At 42.7% G+C, this 23,842-nt stretch overlaps 1 protein-coding gene across 1 annotated transcript in view; it reads left to right on the plus strand.

The window, feature by feature from the left end:
* Window positions 1-23,334, plus strand: part of prkdc (protein kinase, DNA-activated, catalytic subunit) — a 364,122-nt gene extending 340,788 nt beyond the window's left edge. The window contains exons 83-86 of the mRNA XM_070892539.1: window positions 13,568-13,769; window positions 16,214-16,402; window positions 18,708-18,847; window positions 21,544-23,334. Of these exons, the coding sequence (XP_070748640.1) occupies window positions 13,568-13,769; window positions 16,214-16,402; window positions 18,708-18,847; window positions 21,544-21,748 (736 nt within the window). The 3' untranslated portion in view covers window positions 21,749-23,334. The remainder of the gene's footprint in view (window positions 1-13,567; window positions 13,770-16,213; window positions 16,403-18,707; window positions 18,848-21,543) is intronic.
* Window positions 23,335-23,842: the final 508 nt, after the last annotated feature.

A 23,842-nucleotide genomic window follows, 5' to 3' on the forward strand; every position in this document is an offset into this window, starting at 1 on the left:
TCAAGGTGTACAACTTAGGTCAGCTTATACATGGGTTACAATGATAGTTGAATACATGACATCACTTCCCCCCCAAAGTCTTATTGGGATCACAGGTTAAGTCTCTGGTGGTTTACGCTCCCTGTAGAGTGCCTGAGTTGGAGCTCCGGTTGTTGGGCGCTGGCCTGAGTGTCTGCTGTTTGCGGTGCCTCAGGCCTGTCCAGACTGCCCACAGTGACTCGGCTCTCCTCCACTTGGTTCCTCTTTGCAGCCTCTCTGTGTCCTCTGCACAACCCGCTTTCCCACTAATCTTTGTGTCATCTGCAAATTTTGTTACAGTACACTCTGTCCCCTCTTCCAGGTCATCTATGTATATTGTAAACAGTTGTGGTCCCAGCACCGATCCCTGTGGCACACCACTAACCACCGATTTCCAACCCGAAAAGGACCCATTTATCCCGACTCTCTGCTTTCTGTTAGCCAGCCAATTCTCTATCCAGGCTAATACATTTCCTCTGACTCCACATACCTTTATCTTCTGCAGTAACCTTTTGTGTGGCATCTTATTGAATGCCTTTTGGAAATCTAAATACACCACATCCATCGGTACACCTCTATCCACCATGCTCGTTATATCCTCAAAGAATTCCAGTAAATTAGTTAAACATGATTTTCCCTTCATGAATCCATGTTGCGTCTGCTTGATTGCACTATTCCTATCTAGATGTCCCGCTATTTCTTCCTTAATGATAGCTTCAAGCATTTTCCCCACTACAGATGTTAAACTAACCGGCCTCTCGTTACCTGCCTTTTGTCTGCCCCCTTTTTTAAACAGAGGCGTTACATTAGCTGCTTTCCAATCCGATGGTACCTCCCCAGAGTCCAGAGAATTTTGGTAGATTATAACGAATGCATCTGCAATAACTTCCGCCATCTTTTTTAATACCCTGGGATGCATTTCATCAGGACCAGGGGACTTGTCTACCTTGAGTCCCATTAGCCTGTCCAGCACTACCCCCCTAGTGATAGTGATTGTCTCAAGGTCCTCCCTTCCCACATTCCCGTGACCAGCAATTTTTGGCATGGTTTTTGTGTTTTCCACTGTGAAGACCGAAGCAAAATAATTGTTTAAGGTCTCAGCCATTTCCACATTTCCCATTATTAAATCCCCCTTCTCATCTTCTAAGGAACCAACATTTACTTTAGTCACTCTTTTCCGTTTTATATATCGGTAAAAGCTTTTACTATCTGTTTTTATGTTTTGCGCAAGTTTACTTTCGTAATCTATCTTTCCTTTCTTTATTGCTTTCTTAGTCATTCTTTGCTGTCGTTTAAAATTTTCCCAATCTTCAAGTTTCCCACTTACCTTGGCCACCTTATACGCATTAGTTTTTACTTTGATATTCCTTTATTTCCTTGGTTATCCACGGCTGGTTATCCCTTCTCTTTCCGCCCTTCTTTTTCACTGGAATATATTTTTGTTGAGCACTATGAAAAAGCTCCTTAAAAGTCCTCCACTGTTCCTCAACTGTGTCACCGTTTAGTCTGTGTTCCCAGTCTACTTTAGCCAACTCTGCCCTCATCCCACTGTAGTCCCCTTTGTTTAAGCATAGTACACTCGTTTGAGACACTACTTCCTCACCCTCAATCTGTATTACAAATTCAATCATACGGTGATCACTCATTCCGAGAGGATCTTTTACCAGGAGATTGTTTATTATTCCTGTCTCATTACACAGGACCAGATCTAAGATAGCTTGCTCCCTTGTAGGTTCTGTAACGTACTGTTCTAAGAAACAATCCCGTATGCATTCTATGAATTCCTCCTCAAGGCTACCCCGTGCGAGATTTGATTTGACCAATTGATATGTAGGTTAAAATCCCCCATGATTACTGCCGTTCCTTTTTCACATGCCTCCATTATTCCCTTGATTATTGTCAGCCCCACCGTGAAGTTATTATTTGGGGGCCTATAAACTACACCCACCAGTGACTTTTTCCCCTTACTATCTCTAATCTCCACCCACAATGATTCAACATTTTGTTCATTCGAGCCAATATCGTCTCTCACAACTGCCCTGATATCATCCTTTATTAATAGAGCTACCCCACCTCCTTTATCTTGTCTATGTTTCCAAATTGTCAGATACCCCTGTATGTTTAATTCCCAGTCTTGGCCACCCTGCAACCACGTTTCTGTAAAGGCCACCAAATCATACCCATTTGTAATGATTTGTGCCGTCAACTCATTTACTTTGTTTCGAATGCTGCGTGCGTTTAGGTAAAGTATTTTAATACTAGTTTTTAAACCATGATTTTTAGTTTTGACCCCTCATGCAGCCCCTTTATATTCATACATATTGTCCCTTCCTATCACCTTGTGGTTTACACTTACCCCAGTGCTACACTGCTCTGTTGCCTCCTGCCTTTTGCATCCTTTCTTGGGGTTCTGTTCATCTGAGCTCTCACCCACTCTAACTCGCTCAGAATCCTCTCCTAGGTTCCCATCCCCCTGCCAAGCTAGTTTAAAGCCCTCCAACCGCACTATCAAAACCACCCGTGAGAACATTGGTCCCGTCTCTGTTGAGGTGTAACCTGTCCGACTTGTACAGGTCCCACCTACCCCAGAAGCGGTCCCAATTGTTCAGGAAACTAAAGCCCTCCCTCCTACACCAATGCCCCCAGCCACGTATTTATCTGACTAGCCTTCCTATTTCTACTCTCACTAGTACGTGTCACTGGCAGTAATCCCGAGATTACCACCTTTAAGGACCTGGCTTTCAATCTTACTCCTAGCTCCCTAAACTCAGCTTTCAGGACCTCACCCCTCTTTCTACCTATGTCGTTGGTTCCAATGTGGACCACAACCACTGGCTGTTCCCCTTCCCTCCCCAGAATGCCCTGCAGTTGTTCAGTGACATCATGGACCCTTGCACCAGGGAGGCAACACACCATCCTGATGTCACTTTTGCTGCCGCAGAAGTGCCTATCTGCTCCCCTAACTATTGAATCTCCTATCACTATAGCCCTTCCCGTCTTCTTCCTCCCCCCCCGTGCAGCTGAGCCACCCACGGTGATGTGGACTTGGCCCTGGCTGCACTCCCCAGAGGTATCACCGCTCTCGCCAGTAGTCAGAATAGAGTACCGGTTGGAAAGCGGGATAGCCTCAGGGGACTCCTGCACTACCTGCCTCGCCCATACTCTTGTGTGCGACGGTCACCCATTCCCTATCCTCCTGTACCCTTTTAATCTGTGGGGTGACCAACGCCTGAAACGTGCTATCCACGTACCTCGGATGCTCCTCAGTGCCTCCCGTCCTCGCTCAAGCTCCGAGACTCGGCACTCGAGTTGGAGGAGCTGGAGACACTTCCTGCACATGTGGTCATCCCTGTTGCGGGAAGCATCCAAGAATTCCCACATGGCACAGGTGTTGCATTCCGTTTGAATGAGCTGCCCTGCCATCCCACTAGTTACCCTTAAATTACCCAGCAAAAACACTGACTCCCACTACACGCACTAAACAGCTATTTAGTAATTTATCCTCTTATCTATTAGAACACAAAATCAAAGAGATATACTCACCAGCCGATCAGCCAACCACTTACCAGCTTGGCTGTGATGTCACTTTTTGATTTCTTGTCTCTCCTCCCCGCACTGCTCGCTCACCGACTGCCACTGGGCCTTTGTAGGCTGCTGACCCCAGACTGACGCTGACGCTGCTCCTCCCCGCACTCTGACATCACCTCTCGATTTCTCACCCCTCTATCTTTGTCTGCAGCTGGTTGGGCTGGTCTCTGGGCCTCCGTCTCCTACTCTCGCACTCCTTATCAGCTGCTCTAGTGTCAGCACTGGTAGGAAAAACAAGACAAAACAGTATCTGCCACCATGCTTGACAAATCTTCTGGAATTTTTTGAGGATGTTTCCAGTAAAGTGGACAAGGGAGAACCAGTTGATGTGGTGTATTTGGACTTTCAGAAAGCCTTCGACAAGGTCCCACACAAGAGATTAATGTGCAAAGTTAAAGCACATGGGATTGGGGGTAGTGTGCTGACGTGGATTGAGAACTGGTTGGCAGACAGGAAGCAAAGAGTAGGAGTAAATGGGGACTTTTCGGAATGGCAGGCAGTGACTAGTGGGGTACCGCAAGGTTCTGTGCTGGGGCCCCAGCTGTTTACATTGTACATTAATGATTTAGACGAGGGGATTAAATGTAGTATCTCCAAATTTGCGGATGACACTAAGTTGGGTGCTAGTGTGAGCTGCAAGGAGGATGCTATTAGGCTGCAGAGTGACTTGGATAGGTTAGGTGAGTGGGCAAATGCATGGCAGATGAAGTATAATGTGGATAAATGTGAGGTTATCCACTTTGGTGGTAAAAACAGAGAGACAGACTATTATCTGAATGGTGACAGAGTAGGAAAAGGGGAGGTGCAACGAGACCTGGGTGTCATGGTATATCAATCATTGAAGGTTGGCATGCAGGTACAGCAGGCGGTTAAGAAAGCAAATGGCATGTTGGCCTTCATAGCGAGGGGATTTGAGAACAGGGGCAAGGAGGTTCACCAGACTGATTCCCGGGATGGCGGGACTGACCTATCAAGAAAGACTGGATCAACTGGGCTTGTATTCACTGGAGTTCAGAAGAATGAGAGGGGACCTCATAGAAACATTTAAAATTCTGACGGGGTTAGACAGGTTAGATGCAGGAAGAATGTTCCCAATGTTGGGGAAGTCCAGAACCAGGGGACACAGTCTAAGGATAAGGGGGAAGCCATTTAGGACTGAGATGAGGAGGAATTTCTTCACCCAGAGAGTGGTGAACCTGTGGAATTCTCTACCACAGAAAGTTGTTGAGGCCAATTCACTAAATATATTCAAAAAGGAGTTAGATGAAGTCCTTACTACTAGGGGAATCAAGGGGTATGGTGAGAAAGCAGGAATGGGGTACTGAAGTTGCATGTTCAGCCATGAACTCATTGAATGGCGGTGCAGACTAGAAGGGCCGAATGGCCTACTCCTGCACCTATTTTCTATGTTTCTATACATGGGTTACAATGATAGTTGAATACATGACAGGCATGACGGTGGATAGGCAATGGCTAACATTTAAGGAACGAATGCATGAATTGCAACAGTTATACATTCCTTTCTGGCGTAAAAACACAAAAGGAAAAGTGGCCCAACCATGGCTAACAAAAGAAATTAAGGATAGTATTAGATCCAAAGATGAGTTATACAAAGTTGCCAGAAAAAGTAGCAAGCCTGAGAATTGGGAGCAATTTAGAATTCAGCAAAAAATGACGAAGATATTGATTAAGAGGGGAAAAATAGAGTATGAGAGTAAACTTGCAAGGAACTTAAAAACCAACTGCAAAAGTTTCTACAAGTACATAAAAAGAAAAAGATTAGTGAAGACAAATGTAGGTCCTTTACAGACAGAAATGGGAGAATTTATAATGGGGAACAAGGAAATGGCAGAACAATTAAATAAATACTTTGCTTCTGTCTTCACAGAAGAGGACACAAATAACGTCCCAGAAATGCTAGGGAACCAAGAGTCTAGTGAGCAAAAGGAATTAAAGGAAATGATTATTAGTAAGAAAATAGTGCTGGAGAAACTAATGGGACTGAAGGCTAATAAATCCCCAAGGCCTGATGATCTGCATCCCAGTGTACTAAAAGAGGTATCCATGGAAATAGTGGATGCATTGGTTGTCATCTTCCAAAATTCTATAGATTATGGAACAGTTCCTGCAGATTGGAAGGTGGCAAATGTAACCCCACTATTTAAAAAAGGAGGGAGAGAGAAAACGGGGAACTACAGACCGGTTAGCCCAACATCAGTAGTAGGGAAAATGCTAGAGTCTATTATAAAGGATGTGATAACAGCACACTTAGATAATATCCACGGGATTAGACAAAGTCAACATGGATTTATGAAAGGAAAATCATGTTTGACAAACCTACTGGAATTTTTTTGAGGATGTAACTGATAGAATAGATAAGGGAGAACCAGTGGATGTAGTATATTTGGAATTTCAGAAAGCCTTTGATAAAGTCCCACATAAGAGGTTAGTGTGCAAAATTAAAGCACATTGGATTGTGGGTAATATATTGGCATGGATTGAAAATTGGTTAACTGACAGGAAACAGAGAGTAGGAATAAACAGGTCTTTTTCAGGTTGGCGGGCATTGACTAGTGGGGTACCACAGGGATCCGTGCTTGGCCTCTCGCTATTCACAATATATATAAATGATTTGGATGAGGGAACCAAATGTAATATTTCCAAGTTTGCTGACGACACAAAACGAGGTGGGATTGTGAGGAGGATGCAAAGATGCTGCAAGGTGATTTAGATAGGTTGAGTGAGTGGGCAAACACATGGCAGATGCAGTATAACTGTGAAGTTATCCACTTTGGTCAGAAAAACATAAAGACAAAGTATTACTTAAATGGTGATAGCTTGAGAAAAAGGGACCTGGGTGTCCTTGCATACCAGTCATTGAAAGCAAACATGCAGGTGCAGCAAGCAGTTAGGAAGGCAAATAATATATTGGCCTTCATTACAAGAGGATTTGAGTACAGGAACAAGGATATCTCGCAAGGATGTCTTACTAAAGTTATACAGGGCCTTGGTGAGACCACACCTGGAGTATTGTGTGCAGTTTTGGTCGTCTTACCTAAGGAAGGATATAGAGGGAGTGCAGCAAAGGTTCAGCAGATTGATTCCTGGGATGGCAGGACTGTCTTATGAGGAGAGATTGGGTCGACTAGGCCTGTATTCACTGGAGTTTAGAAGAATGAGAGGGGATCTCATAGAGCATGACGGAGGAATATTATCTGAATGGTGGCAGATTAGGAAAAGGGGAGGTGCAACGAGACCTGGGTGACATGGTACATCAGTCATTGAAAGTTGGCATGCAGGTACAGCTGGCTGTGAAGAAGGCAAATGGCATGTTGGCCTTCATAGCGAGAGGAATCGAGTATAGGAGCAGGGAGGTCTGACTGCAGTTGTACAGGGCCTTAGTGAGGCCTCACCTGGAATATTGTGTTCAGTTTTGGTCTCCTAATCTGAGGAAGGACGTTCTTGCTATTGAGGGAGTGCAGCGAAGGTTCACCAGACTGATTCCCGGGGTGGCAGGACTGACATATGAGGAGAGACTGGATCGACTGGGCCTGTATTCACTGGAGTTTAGGAGAATGAGAGGGGATCTCATAGAAACATTTAAATTCTGACTAGGCTGGACAGGTTAGATGCAGGAAGAATGTTACCGATGTTTGGGAAATCCAGAACCAGGGGTCACAGTCTAATGATAAGGGGTAAGCCATTTAGGACTGAGATGAGGAGAAACTAATTCACTCAGAGTTGTTAACCTGTGGAATTCTCTACCGCAGAAAGTTGTTGATGCCAGTTTGTTAGATATATTCAAGAGGGAGTTCGATATGGCCCTTATGGCTAAAGGGATCAAGGGGTATGGAGAGAAAGCAGGAAAGGGGTACTGAGGTGAATGATCAGCCATGATCTTATTGAATGGTGGTGCAGGCTCGAAGGGCCGAATGGCCTACTCCTGCATCTATTTTCTATGTTTCTATGTATTCACCAGAGTTTAGAAGAATGAGAGGGATCTCATTGAAACATATAAAATTCTGACTGGGTTGGACAGACTGGATGCGGGGAAGATGTTTCCGCTGACTGGGAAGTCTAGAAGGGGTCACAATCTCCGGATACGGGGTGGGAAATTTAGGACCGAGTTGAGGAGAAATTTTTTCACTCAGAGGGTGATGACTGAATATATTTAAGAAGGAGATAGATAGATTTCTGGACACAAAAGGCATCAAGGGGTATGGGGGAAAAGCGGGAATATGGTGTTGAGAGGATCAGCCATGATCATATTGAATGGCGGTGCAGGCTCAAAGGGCCGAATGGCCTACTACTGCTCCTATTTTCTATGTTTCTATGATAAACTGACTGGCCTGTAATTGCCAGGTTTATCCTTCTCCCCTTTTTTGAACTTAACATTTACAATCCTCCAGTATTTTGGCACCACCCCTATATCTGAGGAGGATTGGAAGATTGTGGCCAGCATCTTCGCATTTGCTATCCTTACTTCCCTAGGATGCACCCATCCCGACCAAGTGACTTATCCATTTTAAGTACCTCCTGTTTATCTATTTTGATCTCATCCAGTATGACAGCAAACTCTCGTTTACCATAGTTTTGGCAAAGTCATCTTCCTTGGTAAACACCAATGCAAAGTACTGATTTATTACCTCAGCCATGCCTTCTACCTCCACCAATAGATCTCCATTTTGGTCCCTAATCGGGCCCCATCGCTCCTCTGACATTTTTACAGTTAATGTGCCAAAGAAGACCTTTGGATTCCCTTTTACGCTAGCCGCCAATCTATTCGCAAACTGTCTCTTTGCCTCTCTTATTTCCTTTTTCACTTCTACTTTTTATATTCAGCTCGATTCTCCCTTGTCAATTGCCAATAACCTATTCAATAACATGCAGGAACAATGTTATTCTAGTTCATTTGACTGCCCTCACCATTTCTCCATTATGTGAGTTAGTTATTTTTCTCTCCCAAAATAATTTTTTGCTGCTTCTTGATGGAGAATTCTGTGTTGCTTTCTTATCAGCCTCCTATTTTGACAGTAGTTGGATGTGTCCTAAGGCATGGGTGCTAATGTTGCCATGGAAGCTTTATGAAACGAAGGACAAATGCATGTGAACATGCCCAGAGCCCCTATCCTCAGGTTCACAATGTCTTCCTTGTGTGTCCATCTGTGATAGTATATCCAAGACTTACAGGTCTAACACCACACTTGTCCACCGTTTGACAAAGTTTATTGAAACATTGGTCACAGGATATTTTTTTTTTTTACTTTAATTGTTGTTGTTTAAAATATCGTTGGATGGTGAGGTCAGGGTTAGAGATTAGAGGGTTAAGCTCATTGGAATCAAACAGTCTTCTCATCCTTGTTTTTTTTTGCTCTACTTAATTTTAGGTGGATCTCAAAATTAATATACTTTGTCATCAGAGGAACAAAATGAATAAATGCATTAAAGTATTTAAAGAAACATATCCAAGAGACATAACTTTTTGACTGGAGGAAACTATTAGTATTGCAGCCACAAAACTTATCTTTTATAAGAACAGATTTTAGCCTGTAAGATATGTTTTGACTCTGCACTTTGAGTTCGGACTTGAGACAGAACAACACAGACACAGGATGTTTCTTCACTCACCCCTATCCAGAGGTTATCTTTACTTAGAATAATCATAAGAAATACAAGCAATTTACAATAGCATCAAATGCACAATAATTTCTAATTGTTAGCCCACACCAATCTATCCCATTAAAATACCTATAACAGTTAAAATTGCTTATTTCCAAAGTGATTAATAGAAAGCAAACACACACACACAGGGTTAATTCCAGCAGTTGTCAACAATCAGAAATTAACCCAACCCCGTTTCTCTTTGTAACTGACCAGGTTACCAATCTCTTGACTGCAACGTTTGACTTTGTGTGTTACAGCCATTTTATACTGTTTTTCTGGATGTCTAACCATCGTGTACGTAATTATCTAGGTTTGAAACAAAGGGACATTCTCTCACGATGAATAGGCCTTTCATTCTCTTATCTCCTAGACAGTCTTTTTCCACAATTCACACACGGGTCTTTTGCAGCTGTGAGGTGTTAGAACTCATGAGAAAGTGTTTTGAATCCGCACAGCCTTGTGGCTCACTAAAAATGGGTCAAGCCAGGTTCAGCCATCTTGGGGCAGTTTGCAAGCACTTAGCAGAACAGGAGATGAAAAAATGCTGTAGTCTTACACTGCTTACAGAAAGCAGCTCAATTGATGAGTTTCTAAACAAATTGCCAATCCTTCTATTAGAGTTACAAAAGCAAATACTGCGGATGCTGGAACCTGAAATAAAAACAGTAAATGCTGGAAATCTCAGTGGGTCAGGTAGCATCTGTGGAGTGAAAAACAAAGTTAACGTTTCAGGTCAATGACCCTTCGGCAGAACTGGCGACTATTCGAAAAGAACAGATTCTTAAGGAGCACCGAAAGGGAGAGGGGAAGAAAGAACAAAAAGGAAGGTCTGTGATAGGGTGGAAGGCAGGAGAGATTAGAGAGACAAAAGGGATGATGGGCCGAACTGAAATGGTAATGGCGGAAGTTAGAAAAAGGTTAGTCCAGATAGGGCATGAATGGCGGAATAATGACCAGCTGCCATTGGAGACAAAGAGAAAGAACCATAAGATTGGCGAGGGGGGGGGGCCAAAAATGGCAGAGGTTATCTGAAATTGTTAAACTCAATGTTGAGTCCAGAAGGCTGAAAACTGCCTAAACGAAAGTTGAGGTGCTGTTCCTCAAGCTTGCGTTGAGCTTCATTGGAACAGTGTAAGAGGACGGAGAGGTCAGAGTGGGAGTGGAGCAGGGACTTAAAGTGACAGGTGACCGGAAGCTCAGGGTCACGCTCACGGACTGAATGGAGGTGATCCGCAAAACGATTACCCAATCTGCGTTTGGTCTCCCCAATGTAGAGGAGACCGCATCGTGAGCAGCGAATACAGTATACTAAATTGAAAGAAGTACAAGTAAATCGCTGTTTCACCTGGAAGGGTATTTGGGTCTGTGTATAGTGGGAAGGGAGGAGGTAAAAGGGCAGGTGTTACATCGCCTGTGCTTGCACGGGAAGGTACCGTGGGAAGGTGACGGGCTGCTGGGGGTGACTGCGGAATGGTCCAGGGTGTCGCGGAGGGAGCGGTCCCTTCGGAATGCTGAGAGGGTAGGGGAAGATGTGATTGGTGGTGGGATCACGCTGAAGGTGGCGCAAATGGCGGAGGATGATCCCTTGAATGTGGAGGCTGGTGGGGTGAAAGGTGAGGACAAGGGGAACCCTGTCATGGTTCTGAGAGGGAGGGGAAGGGATGAGAGCAGAGGTGTGGGAAATAGAACAAACACGGTCGAGGGCCATGTTAACCACGGCGACGGTGAATCCTCGGTTGAGGAAAAAGGAAGACATGTTAGAGGCGCTAGTGTGAAAGGTGGCGTCATCAGAGCAAATGTGATTACTTCTATTAGAGTTGCAATCAATCTAAAAGCGACAAGTCACTAGCATGAAGTTTGTTGCATTTTAAACGAGTGCTGCGTACAAGTATGAACACCAAAACCAGTATGGGCACACCTACATCAGCTTGGCTCACTTTGTAACACTCTTGCCTCTGAGTCAGAAGTCCAGTCTAGGACTTGAGCACATAAACTAATCAGACATTTCAATGCAGTATTGAGGAAGAGCTGCAATGTCAGAGGTGTCGTCTTTCAGATTAGACATTAAATCGAAACTGTGTCTGCCTGTTCAGGTGGATGTGTAAGATCACACAACAATATTCTAAAAAGAACTGGTATCCTTGCTAATATTCAACCCTCAACCAGCATTACCAAAATAGATTAATTGATTATTTATCTCTTTTGCTTTTTGTGGAAACTGACTGCACAAATTGGCTACTGGAGTTGCCTACAAAGCAACAGTAGCTACTCTATATATAAATAAAAAGTTACTAATTAGCACTTTGAATATCCCGAGGTACTATATAAATGCAATTTATTTCTTACATGAGCACTGTAGTGTATCACATGATTATGCACATTGAGTCTAATACTGCTGTCCTCTGTGTCTGCAGTACTGTTGCACATGAGGTGCTCTGCATTATGGAATGCTGAAAATTGTTAAGTACCTTGGAGCACAGGATATGCAATAATGCGGTCTACTTTTGGTCACCTCCCCTAACATTCACCCAGTCTTGCTTGGTGTTCAGTCTGCTCCATTGTGAAGCATCGTGGGATGTTGCACAGTATTAAAGCTGCTATATAAGTGTCATTGTTGCCTGCTTCAAAAACTACATGGGTGACAACATAACATAAGAACATAAGAAATAGGATCAGAATTAGGCCATATGGCCCCTCAAGCCTGCTCTGCCATTTAATAAGATCATGGCTGATCTGATCATGGACTCAGCTCCACTTCCCTGCCCACTCCCCATAACCTCTTATCCCCTTATCCTTTAACAACATCCTGCTATCAGTGTTAAAAAAAGACTTGCATTTATATAGTGCCTTTCAGAACCACCGGACGTCTCAAAGCACTTTACAGCCAATGAAGTACATTTCAAGTGTAGTAACTGTTGTAATGTGGGAAACGCGGCAGCCAATTTGTGCACAGCAAGCTCCCACATACAGCAGAATGATAATGACCAGATAAACTGTTTTTGTTATGTTGATTGAGGGATAGGTATTGGCTAGGACTCCCCTGCTCTTCTTCAAAACAGTGCCATGGGATGTTTTACATCCACCTGAGAGCAGACGGGTCCTCGATTTAATGTCTCATCCAAAAGACGGCACCTCCGACAGTGCAGCACTTCCTCGGCACTGCACTCGAGTGTCAGCCATATAGGAGAACAGGTATCACTACTGCCCTGTAGGCCATGAGTTTGGTGGCGGATTTGAGATCCTGGTCTTCAAACGCTCTCTTCCTCAGGCGACCAAAGGCTGCACTGGTGCACTGAAAGCGGTGTTGGACCTCGTCGTCAATATCTGCTCTTGCTGACAGGCTCCCGAGGTATGGAAAATGATCCACGTTGTCCAAGGCCTCATCGTGGATTTCGATGATCAGGGGGCAGTGCTGATTGTGGGATCAGTTTGGTTGAGGACCTTTGTCTTACGGATGTTTAGCGTAAGGCTCATGCTCTCGTATGCCTCTGTGAAGGCCTCAAAGCCTCCTTGATAAAGTGCAACATCCCCACTGACTCCTGGGAATGCCTGGCCCACGACCGCCCAAAGTGGAGGAAGAGCATCCGGGAGGGCGCTGAGCACCTCGATTCCCATCACCAGGAACAAGTAGAAACCAAGCGTAGACAACGGAAGGAGTGTGCGTTAACCCAGGCTCCCTGACCACCCTTTCCTTCAACCACTGTCTGTGCTACCTGTGACAGAGACTCCAGCATTGAACTCCTCAATCATCTGAGAACTCACTTTTAGAGTGGAAACGAGCCATCCTCGACTCCGAGAAACTGCCTATGATGATGATGATGGTGGAGTGTCAGCCTAGATTTATGTGCTCAAGTCCCTGGAGTGATACTTGAACCCACAACCTTCAGACTCAGAGGTGAATGTGCTACCCACTGAGCCACAGCTGACACTGAATTAATATATGTTTTGTGATATCGAAAGCACAGCACTTATCCCAACAAATTGAGCAACAACATTACAAGTCTGTTGTTTCAGTTAGGTTTCATCTCAGCCAGAACTTGATATAATGTTTTTATCTGATTCGTGCTAAAATCATTAGAAACAAAAAATGAAAGAAATATGAAGGAGGTGATTGACTGTGGCTTAGCATTTTTGTTGATCAGTTTTAGCATTGTGAGAGATTTTGAAGTGGTCACAATGCACTAAATTATTTACTTCTAAAATTTAAAAATAAAGTGAAGCAATTGAAAGCCAAGTTTACATTAATGTAATTTTGTTTGCTAATACTCATTCTCCCTGTTCTGGTCATTTTGTCCAGGAGAGCATTTACAAAGATGAGTACCACTCCGGAAGCTTTCCTAGCTCTTCGCTCCCACTTTGCCAGTTCTCATGCATTAATGTGTGTCAGCCATTGGATTCTGGGTATTGGTGATCGGCACCTCTCCAATTTCATGATCAACTTGGAAACCGGGGGCATGGTGGGAATAGATTTTGGTCATGCATTTGGTTCTGCTACTCAGGTATGATTAATGGGAACTTGTTCTGTGATGAAATTTATCAGGAAGAGGAAAAGAAAAGCAGAAAATTATGTAATTACTACTAGCAAATAATTCTTAGATGTTAGTATTTGTCAGCTGCCCTTTTTATTAAAAAAGACTGACTTTGCCATCCTGGGATATTGTAAAATCAGCTATTTTGAGAAAAGTTTATGGACTTTCAAGTTCTGATATTTAATTTGGGTATTCTGTAAATTTTTGGTTTCATTTGAAAGCTTAATCATTTTTGCACTAAAAGTGAGATAGCTCTTAATTGTGTTGCTATTTTTATATCAATTATTTCTGAAGTGTATCAACAAGAGTCTTAAAGTGCAAAAAGATAAAGCTGGCACAATCCTCAGAAGATATATGATACTCTTGCGCTTGAGCATTTATCAATGTCATCTCGACTCGAGATCTGTTACTGCCTTGGGACATAGTCTAGATTGTGCTATTATGCTCGATGTATACAGTTAGGGGATTATTTACTCTTACAGTTTTCATTGCAGGGATGCCATGGATGGCTGGTGTAGTAGTCAATTCTCATGATTTGAACAGCAGTGATATTGAGATTTATTACACTGTATGTGACAGGGAAGCTTAATGTTCCTTAGTATTTCAATTCCAGTCACGTGATTTTTTTTTCTCTCTCTCCAACTTTCTTCCCTACTTTCCTGAAGGTGTTGACTCCTTGTTGGGGTAAAGTTCCATGGGTTCCAAACACACTCGAAGTAGTTGATACTCTCTTATTTGAGATCCACACAGGTTCGTTGCATAAGAGTTGCTGAATACCGATCAGGAGTGGTAACCATGACACTTTTTTCCCTTCTCGCTCAGGGATGTGACACCAATTGTAGCACCTCTTCCGCTGCCCGATTTGAGATTGGCTTACTCAGTATAGGCCACAGATCAAACCTAGGACGTTTTTGGTCTGTACGGCTGAAAATGTCCTGTCCCTTGTATGGTGGGAGAGAAGATGACCTCTTCTCAAGATTCTGGTACTGCCAGATATGAACACGGTGCTAGGTGGTGCTCAAGGAAGGCAGTGATTGGTTTAATCTTCCGATTTTCCTTTCTTTTCTGGGAAATCTTCACACCTTTGTGCTTGGAGCTTCCCATGGCATTTCAGTAATTTGTTGTGTAGTGAGTCGCAAGACCTACCCGCAGAGTATCACCCATAAGACACTAAGTTAGTACACCAATATGTTGTAATGCTTTTCAACAGGCAATAAGGATTTTTTAATAAGCAGTGAGCATCAACTTGTTTGACTTCCTTTTTTTTATATAATTCTCAAATTCTGGCTAAATGCCTCACCTCCACTTAACAGAAATGGGCTCAGCTGCAATGACTCGGGCCGAAATTGCCCCTTCTCTTAAGGCCTGTTACTGCCGGAAATTGGTGGCCATGCTGCAGTGTGGAATGGCTGCCGATTTTTCATGGAATGGCTGCCATTTTGAAAATTCTGCTCCTGCGGTATCCTGGCGGTGACCCACTCCTCCCACTACCGCTCTGCTGCTACCGATCCGTCCTAAGTGCATCATCAGAGCACACCGCCAATGTGTCCCCATCCCCGTCCCCCGTCCCCCCGATCGCGAAATTGCACTGAGAAAATCTTGCTGCCGCCGATTGGTGCCACCTGCAGCTTTTTCTGCCGGTGCACTGTGCTTGGGGTGCTTCTAAAATGGCGCCGATTCTGCCATTAAAGGGGAGGACCTACTGCCACTTGGGCGTCAGACTGCTGGCCCGGCCGAAAACCTCCCTGGTGGCCCAGTAGACCCAATTTCAAGAATCGCACAGGCTCTCCCCTTTAAGTGAAGGGGAGAGATGTCGTGACGTGCTAGCGCAATGACTTCATCAGTGCTACACTGATAAGTGACAGCGGAGGACACTCCGCCGGCCTCCAACTTCCTCCCCTCGAGTGTGCGAACCTCCAGTCATCGTCACACTTCCGCCCGCATTATGACCAACTTCCGGGCCACTGGAATAAAAAAGCCAAAGAGCAGAAGTTCGCTCAAGAGGCCACCGCATCAACTGCGCCGGTAAAAACATCTGAAACAGGGTAGGTGCGCCGCGTTTCTGGCAGTGGGCAATTTCGGCCCCTCAGTGTCTAGGCTCATGTGTGTGAGATAGCGGAGGTCAACAGCATCAGAGGAACTTTACCTCAGTGAGTCAACACCTTCAGAAGAAAATGGGCAGGGAGAGCTAATTTTGGATTGAATCTGAACATCCTTCAGTGTTTTTACAAAATGCATATTGGATGTAAATGCATTGTGATGGTTAGATCAGGATAAGCTTTGTGGTTCTGTACATTTGCCTACTCCCACTTTGTAATTTTCCGCTTCAGAAATGAGTGGCAAAAAAGATGTGCTTATTTTAAAATCTTTTTTTTAAGGTTTAAGTTTTGGTTATGGCTCTCTATTCTTTTTAGTTTCTGCCAGTGCCAGAATTGATGCCATTCCGCCTAACTCATCAGTTCCTGAACCTCATGCTCCCAATGAAGGAGTCTGGCCTTATCTACAGCACAATGGTGCACGGATTGCGAGCGTTCCGTCTAGATCCAGATCTCCTCCTCAGTACTATGGACGTCTTTGTGAAAGAGCCATCGTTAGACTGGAAGGTAACTGGCAAAAAGAAGGAGCAGTGATACTGCGCTGTAATTAAAATTAATGGATTTAATGATTCTTCAATGGTAGTTTTAGTGTGATGCATCTCCTCTTGGGAACTTCTGAAATTATGGGGCCAAACTTGGCCTGAGTTGCTCCTGTTTTTTTGGAGCAACTGGTTTAGAACGGAGTATCTTAGAAATTTAAATTCTCGACATTTAGTTTGCTCCAGTTCGAGTCAGTTAGAACAGTTTCACTTTGGAACAGAATTTTTTTTTCAAAAGGGGGCGTGTCCGGCCACTTACGCCTGTTTTCAAAGTTTAGGCAGTGAAAACTTACTCCAAACTAACTTAGAATGGAGTAAGTGAAGATTTTTGTATGTTAGAAAAAACCTTGTCTACACTTTAGAAAATCAGGTGTAGGTTACAAATCAGGCGTAGGGAATGGGGGGGGGGGGTTTAAAGGGAAGTTTACAAACATTAAACACTTCAGTTTTACAAATAAAGAGCCATCATCAATAATAAATGATAAATATATCAATAAATCAACCAATAAATCAATCAAAAAAAATTAATTAAAAAAATTTAAAAATCAAGAAATAAAACATTTTCTACTTACCGACTGCAGCACTGGGAGTCCTCCAACAGTGTGCTGGGACAGCTCCCCCAGTGTGTCTCTGTCAGTGTCTCTATCTCTCTGTCTGTCTGTGTGTGTCTCTCTCACTCTCTGTCTGTCAGTGTCTGTGTTTCTGACAGCGGGGGGAGGGGGAGAGAAAGAGAGGAGGGAGGGAGGGGAGGAGGGAAAGAGACAGGAGGGAGGGAAGGAGAGAGGAGGGAGGGAGGGAAGGATAGAGGAGGGAGGGACCTGACTGTTTTCGGCGCAGGGACCTGGCTGCGCCGCGCCCAGCTCCAGAGGGCCTCCAGGGAGCCGGAGAATATGCAAGTTATTTTTAGGCGCCCTTTCTGGCGTGAAAAACGGTGTCCAGGTCCGGGCTGCGCCGTTTTAGGTACGGCCTGAAACTTGGGCCCTATATAACCAAATTATGAATTTGCTGTAACCAAAGTATAATGTGAAATCAACATCGCTTTGAGGTGTGAAGAGCAAGAATGAAAAATGGGATGATGATCTTCTTTGTCAAAATCTTCAACCGTAAATGGCTGCATCAATACCAATTTTCAAGCTCACTGATCTGTCAATTTTATTCTACCTCTTGTGAATTATCCAGGTCATGTCTTCAGTGGTTCTCATTCTTTAAGTTTTCCCTGTTGTTTATAAATTTGTTTCTGGGATGCGGACGTTGCTGGCAAAGCCAGCATTTATTGGCCATTCCTAATTACCCTTGAGAAGGTGGTGATGAGCTGCCTTTTTGAACTACTGCAGTCCTTGTGGTATAGGTACTCCCATAGTGCTGTTAGGGAGGGAGTTCCAGGATTTTGACTCAGTGACGATGCAGGAACAGCAATATATTTCCAAGTCAGGATGGTGTGCAACTTGGAGGGGAACTTGCAGGTGATAGTGTTCCCATGCGCCTGCTGCCCTTGTCCTTCCAGGTAGTAGAGGTTGCGGGCTTGGAAGGGGCTGTCGAAGAAGCCTTGGCAAATTGCTGCAGTGCATCTTGTAGCTGGTACACAATGCAGCCACGGGGCACCGGTGGTGGGGGGAGTGAATGTTTGATGGGGTGACAGTCAAGTGGGTTGCTTTAACATGGATGGTGTCGGTGCTTCTTGAGTGTTGTTGGTGCTGCACTCATCCAGACAGGTGGAGAGTATTCCATCACACTCCTGACTTGTGCCTTATGATGGAAAAGCTTCGGGGAGTCAGGAGGTTAGACACCCGCCGCAGAATATCCAAAGGTTTTGTTCGAGTACAGAAAAACTATTCCATCTGGCGAGTGGGTCAATAACCAGAGATCATAGATTTAAAATCATTGGCAAAAGATCTAGAGGGGAAATGGGAATTCTTTTCACTGAGTTGTTGGGATCTGGAATGCTCTACCTGAAAAGGTGGTGGAAGTTGGATAGGCACTTGAGGATGAGGAATTTGCAGGATTATGGACAAAAAGCATGGATGTGGGACTAATCACGACTGCTCTTTCAAAGAGCCAGCACAGGCACGGTGAGCCGAATGACCTCCTTGTGTGCTGTATGAGTCCAAGCTATTTGTTCAAAAAATGCCAAAGCTATTTTAAGTATCCAGTTATTTTACTGGTTAAACGGTTTGCTTACCTAAAGTATGCGGAATATAATTTAATTAAAAGAGTTCGTTATGCACTGATTTTTTTTTAAGCGGGACTATTCACATTTTTCTCCCTTTTTTCAGAACCTTGAGATGAAACAATTAAAAAAAGGAGGGACATGGAGTAAGGATGTTAACACAAATGAAATAAACTGGTATCCAATGCAGAAGGTGAACTATGCCAAACGGAAACTTGAAGGAGCTAACCCATCTGCTATCACCAGGTTGGTTGGTTTTACGTTTGGCATTATTTTGCTTATGAAACAGAATTTTGTCATAACCGAAGATAGGAACTAGAAAATAGTTCACTTGACTTGCTTTGTTTGAGTTTGTGTGCAAAACTCATTCAGACTGTTGGATTGTAAGTTTGAGTATGGAGTTACTCCAAGTTACTGAACATGATTTCCTAGTTCTCACCTCCTGATTTAGTACAATGAATTTCTCCACCCTACAAATTCCCCTCACACCCAAGTTGTTTTTCATTGAAAACAGATTCAGCTCCTTAACCCTCTCTTCACCCTTTCTAATACCTTAATTCTTTTGTAAGTACAGGAAACAAAACAAGATGTCACCCTTGCTTTTTAGTGTATCTGATAGAGATACTCTGTAAATCTTATGCACTCTTAACACTGTATGTTCTTTGCCTTAGTATGATGCTGTTTTTTGGTCAGTATATCTAAATTATTTTCCTGCTGCATTTGACATCACTGAGTATTTCATATATTCACATTTGCTATTTTTAGCGGTGATTTACATTACCTTGCATTTCACAATATTAAATGTAATTTGCTATTTATCTACTTAAATGCTAAATCTCTCGGTCTAACCCTAGTGCATCTTCTCGAATATATTGTTTTTTGCCCCATTGAGTTTGCATCAAAAGGTAGACAGACATTCTACTTGTAAAACATCATTCTGGTGTGTATAACATTAATAATATTGTCAATTTTTAAAATTCTGTTTTATGAAATACCCACTTTTAATAAATGTTAGCTTTGGCTCAGCATTATCATCTTGTCTCTGAGTCAGATGGCTGTAGATTCATGTCCAATTTTGTTGATAAATTCGTAACTGAACATACTCAAATGGAAGGAATGGTGAATAGAAATCAAAATGAATGGAAACTTTACCTTATTTATATCAGATTTATCTAGATATTCTTTTACTCATACAATAAGAGGGCTTTAAACCTCTACATTAACTAATTGCAAATCCTCAGGATGTCCCAAAGTGCTGTACAGACAATGAAGGAGTATTTTATGTGTTGGCACTGTTATTTTGCTGGCAAACACATCAGCCAATTTGCACATAGCAAGGAATGACAAAAACAACACCTTGTATTTACATAGCACCTTTAAAATAGCTTTTCTCCTGTGAAGCATCTTGAGACATTTTACTACGAGGTGAATGACCTATTTATGGTCGTGTTGATTGAGAGATTAACATTGGCCAGCTCACCCAGAGAACTCTTGTCAAGTAATGCCATAGATCTTATGTCTGTAAAGATGTTCAGGAAACGTATGCTTTTCAAAAACAAAAGTAAAGCCACTAAAATAGCTCAGCATTTTTTCTGCAATTTGGATAGGTGTGTTTGGAACTGTAAGACATATTGGGCCGTAATTTGCAGCCCCTACAAAGTGCGCATGCGCTAAAGCCTGGAACTTGCGATCTGTCAAGAATTTTCTATGACAGATCTAACACATTCCCAAGTAAAGGGCATCCACTGGCACAGCCCAACTTCTGCCCAGCAAATGCCCGTGAAATTATTATGCTTGGTAAAATTTTAGCAGGCATAAGGCCTGCTTTTACCAGCGTAAGAATTTCAAAAAACAAAATAAAATGTTATCAATTTATACATTTGAATACCTGTGAAATAAGGTAGATTTATTTTTCAAAAAATTTAATTTTTGTTTTAAATATTTAATTAAATGCCAGTTTTTATTTATTTGAAGTGTAGAGGTTTTTTTGAGGTATTCCCTTTCATACTTATGGGGATTCATCCCTCTCATTCGTTGGGCTGGTCCACGTGATCCCAGGGGCACTTGCGAACCTCGTGCCCACGTGTAACCGGAGAAGCTCAGGACCGCGAATCTCCCTACCTCCCGGACCACCAGGTTTGTGGGCATTTTATTTGAGGATCGGAGGCATTTCCCGCAGGAAACCTCCGACCGCAAATTCAGGGCCATTGGGATGTGGCTTTTGTACTGGAACTTGCTGTGATTGAAAAGCCATTTCGGCCTGGTACCCTCTACAGGGGATCTGTCTGAACACTGCAAGCAACTGTGTATCTCCTTAACCAATCAGATTGAAGAATTATGAATGAGCAGCGCAGTCTAAACCAGGAAGTGTCAGCTAACAATATTTAATTCAATGCCAAATCATGAGCAAATAGAGAGGGAAAGAAAGATAGTATTAAGGGACAGAAAAAAGTTAAATCTCAAACAATAATGACAATCTGAAGTGATGAGACACCGCACTTGTAAAAGTAAATTTTCAGTGAGGTTGTTTGGCAGTAATTAAGACGTTATCACGGCGTTAAAAATGTACTTACACTGGAATGGAGAACCCCTAATTTTTTCTGTTGAATTTAATCTGTATCACGTAAGTACAGCAGCTTCACGCTGTTCCGTGAGTTTCAATACAGAGTCTCTGCAAGATGTCAGTATAATGTAGCTTCTGGAGAAGCACGGCAACTCAGACAGCAACTTTCTGTTTTCCGTGTTTAACTGTGAGGTCACCGGATGTTGCTGTCTGATTTACACTTTAATAATGTGAGCGCTAATGGCCTCACCCCATTAGTTCTATCGGAAAATCGTGGCCTTTGTGTTCCTGTGTTGTTTTGTCACATTTAAGTATTATAATGCACAAGTCACCTTTTCTCACATTTATGTTAATGATTTAAATGTTATTTTAATTTCAGAGATGAGTTACGTTTGGGGCAGGAAAAATCAATGGCTTACGCTAGCTATGTGGCTGTAGCCATGGGAGACAAGGACCACAATGTCCGAGCCAGAGAACCAGAAGAAGGGCTTTCTGTAGAGTGCCAGGTGGATTGCCTGATCGACCAAGCCACAGACCCAAATATCCTGGGTAGAGTGTGGGTAGGTTGGGAGGCATGGATGTGATTATGAATTGGGGAAGGCAGGGAAAAAGGTTTCATGTAAAGAGACATTAATCTTTATATTCAGGTACCTAGATTGATATATTTTTTAAATACTAGAGAGCTGTTTTTCTCCTTTACTATAAACATGGCTAACAAATAGTAAGAGATTTTTGGTTTCTTGCCTATGATTCCGCATAAAGTTCCCAATCGTGGCTGTCATCAAAATACACAATGGGCAAAGGCCAGATGCTTCTTCACGAAAATAGGATCCATGGAGGGAAATAAGATGGAATAAGCATAACTTTAAAATGGTAACTGAAGCTGGCAGTGGGGGTGAGGGGTTTTAGACTCAATCCATAAGAAAGGCTATTGTAATAATTGAAAATGTCATAGAGGGTAATCTGAACTCAGAGTTTAAAAAGTTTGTTGGAGCAATTTAGAACGAAGTCATTTGCTGACAGAGTGCATAATAAGCTGTCTTTCATCTTGTCTGGAGGATGTTGTTTCTTAGTACAAGTATGTACTGTATAAAATTAGAGGAGAGCATAAATCCAGTATAAAACACTGTAAAATAAAATTTAGAAATTTGTGACCAGTATATGCTATTAGTGATCTTTTACCAGCTGCCTTAAGTCATAGGTGCAATCAAAATACCAGTTCTGTCGTACCTTATTCCCCTGTGTGTCTTACATTCTTATTTTTTATGTAAGCATAGAGTCTGAAACACTGGCATTTAAAATGAGAGGACGTGAAGCTGATGTACTGAATTATCATTAATGATTCTGCTGCCCGGCAGGTTTACAGACTGATTGGAGACTGTGTATTACTGAGTTTATCTCTAGGGCAGAAGCTCCTCACATTGTGCATCTGCTTCACTTCCCCAATCAATTGTTGTTCTGGGATCGACAGCGGTCTAATGACTTTTGTGCAAAGAAAGCTCTTGATTCAAAAATAAGAAACTGGAACACATAGTTGTATTAGAATGAAAGTTCAGTACTTACCACCCCTTACTTCTTGAATATTACAAACAACAGTCAGCTCATCACTTTGCTTTCATTTATATTAGCATTTGTAATATTTTTCTTGAAGGATGACTTGGTCCTTTGGCAGTATTCTCTGTGAGGTGATATTTGAAAATGTAATAAATGAAAAAATTGCCTATTGTGCACACTCCAAACCTTATATTTCTTTAATTCCCATTCAATATTATATCACCCACCCAAAGTGTTAATACAATACTTTTCAACATTATCTGAGATATTATCATGCTATACATAATGGAAAATTGTGTCTTAAGAATATTGGAATATTCAGTAGCAATGCATTATGCTTTCAAGATAAAGGACACTGTTGCTGAAGCTTGAAAAATTAAGCCCTAGCCAGGTGCACCTTGTTATTTACTGGAATCTCGATAAAGCCATATTAAATGTTTGTATTCCATGTTACGCTGATGTTTATGACTCCAGTTACTTCAAGGATCACTCAGCACTACCTGTGTTCATTCCTCCCTAGCCCCATTCTGTTTGATAAACAAATTTGTTTAATTTGTTATCTCTGCTATAATTAAAATTACTCATCTTGTTGCAATAAAGTGAATGCATTACAGAAGTAATGGTGTGTTTCTTTTGTGTAGGGCTCAAAAGCAATTGAAATAGAAGTTTGCTTCATAACTCACAAAATGAGCCACTATTTGCTTTTCCCTGGTATTACATGTCCGTTGAGTTTAATTTATTTGAATAATCACCTTGCACCATTCTACCAGTGTCTGTCTTAGGTTTGTTGTGAGGAAAGGTGCAATATTCTTCCTTCACGAAGGAAGACACAAATAACCTTCCGGAAATATTAGGGGACTGAGGATCTAGTGAGAAGGAGGAACTGAAGGATATCCTTATTAGGCACGAAATTGTGTTAGGGAAATTGATGGGATTGAAGGCCGATAAATCCACGGGGCCTGATAGTCTGCATCCCAGATTACTTGAGGAAGTGGCCATAGAAATAGTGGATGCATTGGTGATAATTTTCCAACAGTCTATCGACTCGATCAGTTCCTATGGACTGGAGGGTAGTTAATGTAACTCCGCTTTTTAAAAAAGGAGGGAGAGAGAAAACGGGTAAT

The sequence above is a fragment of the Pristiophorus japonicus genome, chromosome 1 (assembly GCF_044704955.1).
Source record: "Pristiophorus japonicus isolate sPriJap1 chromosome 1, sPriJap1.hap1, whole genome shotgun sequence".
Lineage (NCBI taxonomy): Eukaryota > Metazoa > Chordata > Chondrichthyes > Pristiophoridae > Pristiophorus > Pristiophorus japonicus.